This window comes from Lutra lutra, chromosome 8 (assembly GCF_902655055.1).
Source record: "Lutra lutra chromosome 8, mLutLut1.2, whole genome shotgun sequence".
Classification (NCBI taxonomy): Eukaryota; Metazoa; Chordata; class Mammalia; order Carnivora; family Mustelidae; genus Lutra; species Lutra lutra.
Genome location: NC_062285.1, coordinates 51397340 through 51406971, shown reverse-complemented (window position 1 = coordinate 51406971; position 9632 = coordinate 51397340). Strand labels below are relative to the sequence as shown.

Here is a 9632-nt window from a genome sequence, read left to right as displayed (position 1 = left end):
CTGGATATTGAAAAATTGCTGGAGTTTATAAAAGGTGATCCAGGGTCCTTAGAGCTCAGCAACTCACTAAGAGTGTTCTAAGAGGGAACACATTTAGGAAGAAGTATAGCAAGTTGGCCCCCTATCAAGGTACAGATATAATAAAAGCTCTTCTTTGCTCTCTAACAATCTTTGCCCTTTGTTGCCTTTGGTATCTTGATAAACGGGGGAACAGGGAATGAGGAATGAGAGGGGAAAACACCCATCACTACATATCTTTAATAATTTTTGAACTTTTACCATATTGAAAATAAAATTTACAATATTACTCAAAACTTAACCTTTTCCCAGGAGTCTTCCCTGGTTAACAGGTTCTTTTCCTTTTGTTAGGCATCCTTAACCCTTAAATATTTAGTTTACACTGTAGCAGTCAGGTTTATTTATTTTTTCAAAGATTTTATTTACTTGGCAGGGAGGGAGCGCACACAAGCCTGGGAAGCAGCAGAGGAAGAGAGAGAGGCAGGCTCTCCACTAAGCAGGGAGCCCAATGTGGGGCTCAATCCCAGGACTGTAGAACCACGACCCGGCCTGAAGGCAGATGTCCAATAGACTGAGCCACCCAGGTACCCTGTAGCGGTCAGGTTTAAACTGCATACCTGGGGCGCCTGGGTGGCTCAGTGGGTTAAGCCGCTGCCTTCGGCTCAGGTCATGATCTCAGGGTCCTGGGATCGAGTCCCGCATCGGGCTCTCTGCTCAGCAGGGAGCCTGCTTCCTCCTCTCTCTCTCTGCCTGCCTCTCCATCTACTTGTGATCTCTCTCTGTCAAATAAATAAATAAAATCTTTAAAAAAAAAAAACTGCATACCTTTGTGGCTCATTTCACCTTATATGTTTTTTGTTTTTTTATTTTTTTATTTTTTTATTTTTTTTTAAAGATTTTATTTATTTATTTGACAGAGAGAGATCACAAGCAGATGGAGAGGCAGGCAGAGAGAGAGAGAGAGGGAAGCAGGCTCCCTGCTGAGCAGAGAGCCCGATGCGGGCCTCGATCCCAGGACCCTGAGATCATGACCTGAGCCGAAGGCAGTGGCTTAACCCACTGAGCCACCCAGGCGCCCTGTTTTTTGTTTTTTTAAAGATTTTATTTATTTGACAGAGAGAGACCCAGCGAGAGAAGGAACACAAGTGGGGGGTGTGGGAGAGGAAGAGGCAGGCTGCCTGCCGAGCAGGCAGGGCTCGATCCCAGGACTCTGGAATCACAACCTGAGCTGAAGGCAGACACTCAATGACTGAGCCACCCAGGCGCCCCTCACCTTACATGTTTGACATACAAGTGTCCAACATTTCAGAATGGATTTTAAACTCCTTAGCCAGTCTTCCAACACAGGACTGTGCATTACTTTGGGTTTTTTTGTTTTGTTTTCTATGAAAAAAAGGATTTTGAGCTCTCCAAAGGCAAGCGTATACATTATTCTTTGTAGCTTTAACAGAGCAGGAACAGACACTTAACATTTGATGAGGAGGAGAAAGATGAGGCTGAAGAAGTAGAAACTGAAGGAAGCTGGGGATCAGATGGATATGGGTGTTGGGACATGTTGACTTGACTACTGGACCTTCCAGGAAGGGCTGAGCTAGGATATGACCCAGAGGATGGGGAGGAGCGGACTACATGGCCTTCATTGCCTGAAATAGCTCTTGGTAACCTGAGGAATTGGAGTCAGGGGTTGAGCTGAGGTCACGTGCCTGGTTCTGGTGTGGGAGTAGAGGTGAACAAGCGAGGTTACCAGCCGGGTACTTTGGGCAGCTGGAAGAAGAAGGAAGAGCTAAAGAGTTATTTTTAATATTATTCAGAGCACAGAAAGAGGATTTCTCAGTAGGGGAAAAAAGGGATATAATGTAGGTAACACAGATACTTCCAGGGTTCAGGGAGAGGCATAGGGGTGGGGTGGTGGGAGTGGTATTTAGGCTGGGAGTAGTTGCAAAGCCCTTCTATGAAGACAGCCCTATGATTCAACTACTGAATTCACATTTGGGTAACTCTAGGCACATATCTGCCTATTTTTAAGCCTCAGTTTTCATTCTTTTAACAAATGCTGATTGAGGACTCAACCATGATAGAATGCATAGTACAGCACTATACTAACTGGCTTGGAAGTAGAAACTTAGAAGTAATAGTGTCTATTTTTGTGGAACTTTGAAGAGCATACATATACATACGAAACAACTAGGGAATATAGGATACATGCTATTTTACATGGCATCATGTGTTTGGTGTAATTTTCAGGGATGGGTGCAGTTGAAAGACAGTCTTCCTCGAATAGATGTATTTTGGGTTAGTACCTGAAGGAAGTTATTGATGTAGAGTGACAGGGAAATGGAAGGAAATTGGTTGTTCAAGTACGAGGAATGAACTAGGAAAGTTTAAATGGCAGTAATTAGCTAATCTAATTAGTAGGGGGACAACAAGCAAATTGGCTCGGCAGGCCTATTGTACCTTGGGGATTCTGCAGCAGTTAACTCGGTTAAGGCATAGTGTTAATGAGGTCACAGTTCAGTCATGTATCCCGGTTAATTTCTGTCTTTTATCCAGCCAGATCCTTTCTCCTCACTCTAAGCAGCTGTCTTACATGTGTAAGCCCTTAGTCAGAGGGAGTGGGTCTGGACAAGAAGGCAAGGCTGGAAAGAGTAAATCTGTCCCTCAAGGTCACAGGCCCATCTGAGAGTGGCTCCAGATTACCATCTTTGAATTGGAAAGTGATACTGACTGTATCCTGGTGGTGGGGGTAGGGGTGCTGAGGGAAAAAGAAGAAACATTAGGAGAGAAAAAGAGGTAAGATCATTTTCCAATTTGGGGCTTCACGTATATATAATATAAATATAAAATAAGGATTAAAATGCCTTCCTTTTAAAAAAATTTTTTAAAAGATTTTATTTATTTGTCAGAGAGAGAGAATGCAAGCACAAGCAGGGGAGAGTGGTAGGCAGAGGGGGGAGCAGTCTCCCCACTGAGCAAGGAGCCCAGCAAGGACTTGATTCTGAAGCAGATGCTTAACCACCCAAGCGTTCTCCATAAAACACCTTCCTTAAAAATGTTAAATGTAAGCCAGAGTTCAAGGGAGGGTTCTTGGTCTTTGACATTCAAATAAAATAGGCTCAAAATTTAAAAGCAATCCAGGGCCACCTGACTGGTTCAGTTGATAGAGGATTCAGGGTTGTGAGTTCGAGCCCCAGGATGGGTGTAGAGATTACTTTAAAAAATAAAATCTTTTTTTAAAAAAATACTTTAATTATCTGTCAGAAAGAGAGAGAGAGAGCACAAGCAGGGGAGGGGCAGGCAGAGGGAGAAGCAGGCTACCTGCTGAGCAGGGAGGCTGATGTAGGACTCGATCCCACAACCCTTGGATCATAACCTGAGCAGAAGGCAGAGGCTTAACCAACTGAGCCGCCCAGGCATCCCTAAAAAATAAAATCTTTTTATTTTTTAAGATTTTATTTATTTATTTGACAGACAGAGATCACAAGTAGACAGAGAGGCAGGCAGAGAGAGAGAGAGGGAAGCAGGCTCCCCGCTGAGCAGAGAGCCCGATGCGGGACTCGATCCCAGGACCCTGAGATCATGACCTGAGCCGAAGGCAGTGGGCTAACCCACTGAGCCACCCAGGCGCCCTAAAAAATAAAATCTTAAAAAAAAAGTTAATCCATATCCAATGGAAATCCCAAAATTAATGCCAATCTCATTAGTGGGGAGATGGAGGATTTCTGTTTCCAGGCCCCTGTTTCTAGAGAAGCTGTTACTCTTCCACATCAGTTAGACCCCAAATGAGACATAGTCTTTAATTACTTCATCCTTCTTCCCCTTTCCACACATTACTCAGACAAAACTTTCCTGAGTGTGGAAATGTGACCAAAGATTTAGAACAAAAACAGAGGAAGGGTTCATAACCAAGCACCACCATTCTTTTCTTTTCTTTCTTTCTTTCTTTCTTTTTTTTTTTTAAGATTTTATTTGTTTAGGGGCACCTGGGTGGCTCAGTGGGTTAAAGCCTCTGCCTTCGGCTCAGGTCATGGTCGCAGGGTCCTGGGATCGAGCCCCACATCGGGCTCTCTGCTCAGCCGGGAACCTGCCTCCTCCCCTCTCTCTGCCTGTCTCTCTGCCTACTTGTGATCTTTGTCAAATAAAATCTCTTTATTTATTTATTTATTTGATAGATCACAAGTAGGCAGAGAGGCAGGCAGAGAAGGGGGTGAGGCAGGCTCCCTGCTAAGCAGAGAGCCCGATGCGGGGCTCGATACCAGGACCCTGGGATCATGACCTGAGCCGAAGGCAGAGGCTTTAACCCACTGAGCCACCCAGGCGCCCCTGTCAAATAAAATCTTAAAAAAATATATTTTATTTGTTTGGCAAGCCTGGGTGGCCTAGTCAGTTAAACATCTGCCTTGGGCTCAGGTCATGATCCCAGGGTCCTAGGATGGAGTCCTAGGGGGATCCATCAGGCTCCCCGCTCAGCGGCCAGCCTCAGGGAGGCTGCTTCTCCTTCAGCCTCTCTGTTTCTCATGAATAAAATAAAAATAAAGTCTTTTAAAAAATAAGATTTTCAGGATGCCTGGTTGTCTCAGTCCGTTAAGCTGCTATCTTCAGCTCAGGTCATGATCCCAGGGTCCTGGGATCAAGTCCCACATCAGGTTCCTTGCTCCGCAGGGAGCCTGCTTCTCTCTCCACCTCTGCCTGCTTGTGCGTGCTCTCTCTCTCTCTCTCTCTGAAAAATAAATAAATAAATAAAATCTTTTTTTTAAAAATAAGATTTTATTTATTTACTTGAGAGACAGAGAGAGATCACACACAGGGGTAGAGGGAGAAGCACACTCCCTGCTCAGCAGATAGTCTGACTCCTGGAGGGTCTCTATCCCAGGGCTCTGGGATCATGACCTAAGATCAGGGCAGACCCTTTACCAACAGAATCACCCAGGCGCCTTAGGCAGCGCCATTCTTAAAATGTGTGGGGAATTTCAATTACTTTTGTACCCATCTAGATCCAATCTCCCTCTTTTTATTTTCCTTTTGTTTTTCCCACTTTTATCAGGAGCATTGTTTTCCCTACTTGTATCAGGATGGAAAGCAGTACAGTGATATTTCTTTGCCTGGGTTCCCGCCCTGAGGTCGCACCCTTCAGGTGCACACTTCCAGACAAAGAGGGTTTTCTCCCCTAAAATTAAGTCTTGTTCTTCCCCTCCCCCTCTTCTTTCTATCAATATCAAAAGAAAAAATTATGCAAAACCTTAGCCCAGAGTTTGGAAGATTAATTTCCTTTCACAAAGATGTACAGCATAGTACCAGGCACTATAGAGGCTACAAAGATTAACAGAATTCTACTCATAAACGAGGAAGAATATAATAATGGCTCTAGGGGCGCCTGGGTGGCTCAGTGGGTTAAAGCCTCTGCCTTCGGCTCAGGTCATGATCCCAGGGTCATGGGATGGAGCCCCGCATAGGGCTGTGTGCTCAGCTGGGAGCCTGCTTCCTCCTCTCCCTGCCTGCTTCTCTGCCTACTTGTAATCTCTGTCTGTGAAATAAATAAACAAACAAACAAACAAACAAATAAATAAATAAATAAAATCTTAAAAAAAATAATGACTCTAAAAGAGATCAGAAGATCAACAGATGTCTGACGATGACGCGCCCACGAAGTCGCCTCTGTGCTGCTTATATATAAATTCCGTGACCACAGACTCGCCAAGTAATTTGCCAGGCGACTCCGTTTCTCCTGGCCATCTCTGCAGCCTCTCACACACTCCTGCGCCCTTTCTCGCTAGAGGTGTGAAACTACATCTCCCGAAAGGCCGCGTTGTCCCCTTCCTTCCTCCCTCTCCCGGTTCCGAGCCATGGCAACGGCGTGACGTGGGGGTACTGGGAGCTGTGGGAGCAGCGGTCGCGGCTTCAGTTCTAGGCTACCCCGCCGCCCGGGCGGGAGCAGGGCGAGAGGAGCTGCAGCCCCAAGGCGCTCCTGTTCTCGGGGACCCTGAGCCCGCCCGGCGGCGGCTTCCTGCCTCTTTTCCTCCAGAGTGAGGAGGGCGCAGCGGGGGTCAGAGCCCAGAGGGCAAGGGAGGTTCGGTCCCGCGCATGGCCTCGGCGGGTGCGCGGCGGCTCCCAGCCGGGACGCGCGCGGCGGCCCAGCGTTGCTGCGGCTTCAAGCTCCGCCCGGGCACGCGCCCGGCTCCGCCCCCGGGCCCTCCGCGACCGCCACGACCAATGAGGTGAGAGGGAGGTGCGAACGTCTGCGCGGCTGGCAAGGGGGTCGCCCAGGGGCCCCAAGTTCCACCGCGGAGGCTTGCAACCCTGGGGTGCGGGCGAGGCGTGGGGCGGCAGCGGTCTTACCAATGGGTCTCATGTAGAGCTTTGGGGAATGCTTTTGCAAGTGATTCGCAAGGGGAAGTACCCGGGATGGGTGCCCAATCACTACGTGCCCCTCGCGGGCGCCTTGGCAACGCCGGGTTTGGCAAGGCCCCAGAGACTGGGATACTTTCTGAGTCCTAGCTTTTAACAGTATCGTAGCCCACACTCCAAGGCAACTACGCTTCTCAGGCACCCCACTTTTCCCCGTCTCCTCCCCCGGCACTGTCCTCAACTGTCCTCAACCGCCCTCGACCTTTCGCACTCGTGACTGCCTGGCAAGGGAGCCTGTCGGGCTGCAGCAGGTGCTGGGGAAAACGCTTGTGTTTGTTCGTATGACCTTCCTCTGGGATGTACCCCCACCCCCTTTCCCCTTCCCCTCGGAATGGTTGAAGAATACAAAGAATCTTGACATCCTCTCTCCTTTCCTTTTGTCCGTAGATTTCTGATGTCTTGCAGCCTTTTCTTGCCCCGGGCTGCCCAGGTCTTGGGGGCCGAGGTTAGCTTACCTCCCACGCGCTCCTTCATGGGCTTTGCTGCCCCCTTCACCAACAAGCGGAAAGCTTATTCTGAGCGTAGGATCATGGGGTGAGCTTCCTCCCCTGTCCAGCATTCTTCCATATTCCCTTCCTTCCCAAACAAATGATTAAATCCAAGCTAGAATGTAAGGGTAGCAATAGTGGGCAAGAATGATCCCTGGCCATCTCTCTCCCAAGCTATTATTACTGATCCTTTATCCTTCTCTGCCAGCCTTCCAACCTTAATTTCCCTCTTCTTGGTTGCCCTGCATATGCATTAAGTGAAACGGGATTAGATTTGTACAATATAAGACAACAGAGTATTATTTCTCTGCCGACCTTTTAAATGTATTTGTGGGCAGGATATAATACTAACACTTACTGAGCACTTGCTACTGCTAGAGTTAGGCTACTCAAATGTTTTAGGTAGGTTTTCTCATTTGATCCTCTCAAAAGACCTATGAATCAGGTACTATTATACTCTGATTTAGGGATGAGAAAACAGAGGCACAGGTAATTTACTTAGGACTACATTTTTGGAAAGTTGTGGAGCTAGGTTCTGAGTTCTTGTGTGATCACCAGTAAAATTGATAGCCTCTGTTCCCCCTAAATGATCCCTGTTAGGATCAAAATAGATAATAAATACGAAAGCATTCTGTGAACTGCAAAACATAATTTTAACATCATGGAAATTTCCATGTTTGTTTTTGGGAAGTCATTCATCCAGGCTTTTTTGGGATCTCTAGTTCTTGAAGGTGAATGGTTGGTGGGCAAAGGTATGGGTAGGGGGAGGGCAATTAGGGCAAGGAGGAACCTGACCCAGCTGACAGTCCCTTGGCCTCTCTCTGATTCCTTTCATTAGGTACTCAATGCAGGAGATGTTTGAAGTGGTGTCCAATGTCCAGGAGTATCGTGAGTTTGTGCCCTGGTGTAAGAAGTCCTTGGTGGTATCTAGCCGTAAAGGTCACCTGAAGGCCCAGTTAGAGGTTGGCTTTCCACCTATTGTGGAACGTTATACCTCTGCTGTTTCCATGGTCAAACCTCACATGGTCAAGGTGAGGCTCTGGGAAGGATTAATTAGCAAAGTTTTTGTGTTCTCTAGCGTTTTTACATGTAAGGGCTATTTTGGCCTTCTTTGTAATGATTGTATCTCCATGTGTCAAATACTCTCCTAAAAAAACATTAGAAGGGAAAGAAAACATTTCTCTCTTATACCCTCCTCTACCTACTATAGCTTTTATCCCACTGTAATATTATTTACTTGACTGCCCTCTTCTAGGCTGTTTGCACTGATGCCAAGCTCTTCAACCACTTAGAGACCATTTGGCGATTCAGCCCTGGTATTCCTGCCTACCCCCGAACTTGCACTGTGGACTTTTCGGTGAGTCAAGAGGCTGTGTGGCATAGCGCTACAACTGGTTTGTGAGAGTTGAGCAGAGGTACTATGAAAGTTATTAAGTATAGCTAGCACTTAGCATTTCCCAAGTCAATGACACTTTCTACAGGTCTGAGATTATATCAGACTTGTACTCTGTGCTCAGTCCTAAGTAAGGGCTTTTGGGACGCCTGGGTGGCTCAGTTGGTTAAGCAGCTGCCTTCGGCTCAGGTCATGATCCCAGCGTCCTGGGATCGAGTCCCACATCGGGCTCCTTGCTTGGCAGGGAGCCTGCTTCTCCCTCTGCCTCTGCCTGCCATTCTGTCCACCTGTGCTCGCTCTCTCTCCCTCTATCTCTGACAAATAAATTAAAAAAAAAAAAAAAAAAAAAAAATCTAAGTAAGGGCTTTTGAAGGGATCTAAGGAACTGGAGGGGGAGGGAAAGAAAACACACTGAATAGTAAGTATCCTTGTCTTTGGCCAGGAACTATCCAACATGGTCCTGAGTAGTTTCTGTCTGTCTCTTACCTATTCCAGATTTCCTTTGAATTTCGTTCTCTGCTGCACTCCCAGCTGGCTACCATGTTTTTCGACGAGGTTGTCAAGCAGAATGTCGCTGCCTTTGAGCGTCGGGCAGCTACCAAGTTTGGTCCAGAAACAGCCATCCCCCGTGAACTGATGTTCCATGAGGTGCACCAGACTTGAGGCAGGATTGTTCCCTGGCCTCTCCTCTACTTTCCCTCCCAACCAATTCTCTTATTTATTTCTTTGGCTCCTGCTCCAATCTAAGGGAAGAGTCTTTGTTTATACTGATGTTCTCCCTCTCACTTCCCCAGAAATCGGGTTATAAGCTGGCTGGAAATGCTGGGGCAGAAAGGCAGGAGGTTATGGAAAGGAGACATGCCTAGGATATGGTCAGGCTCATCTTGCGAGCCCCATATGCCTGATGTCTGCATCCTACCTACAATGAATTATAATCAGGACAGTTGGTTGTCTCTGGACCCTATCAAAGTGTCTTAGTATCTGACCAGGGGAGGATAGCAACTTTCTAGGGAATGAATAAACTGAGCTTTTTCCTCTGACAGAGGTATTGAGTGGTCGATAACTGTTGCCTGCCTGAGATGCCTCAGGAGTTGCCTGAGATCTGGCCCCAGCTTGAAATCCATATGACCTCACTTTAAGAATATTTCCATGCTGCCTGGTTAGTGGAGAGTGAGGGTCTTTCTTAACATCAGTGCCCAGGGGCAAGGAGAAAAAAAGCACTGAAGAGAATTGTACTCTTGGATTGTATCTTTTTCTTCTACTTGGCTGAGTTTTTATAAAATTTCAATAAATTAAATGTGACAGTATGAATTTAGCTTTTTTATACTGTC

At 46.8% G+C, this 9632-nt stretch overlaps 1 protein-coding gene across 3 annotated transcripts; it reads left to right on the top strand.

Moving 5' to 3' along the window:
- Positions 1-5868: 5868 nt before the first annotated feature.
- Positions 5869-9608, top strand: COQ10A (coenzyme Q10A). Of its 3 annotated transcripts, none has more exons than XM_047741246.1 (5): positions 5872-6230; positions 6808-6954; positions 7747-7939; positions 8164-8265; positions 8797-9608. In XM_047741246.1, exons 1-5 carry the CDS (start codon positions 6097-6099, stop codon positions 8962-8964), a joined length of 744 nt encoding a protein of 247 aa, XP_047597202.1. In that variant the 5' UTR covers positions 5872-6096; the 3' UTR covers positions 8965-9608. The 3 variants fall into 3 exon arrangements, with proteins under 3 accessions (XP_047597205.1, XP_047597202.1, XP_047597204.1); XM_047741248.1 differs by lacking the exon at positions 5872-6230 and adding an exon at positions 6426-6671; XM_047741249.1 differs by lacking the exon at positions 6808-6954 and having other exon boundaries at positions 5869-6230.
- Positions 9609-9632: the final 24 nt, after the last annotated feature.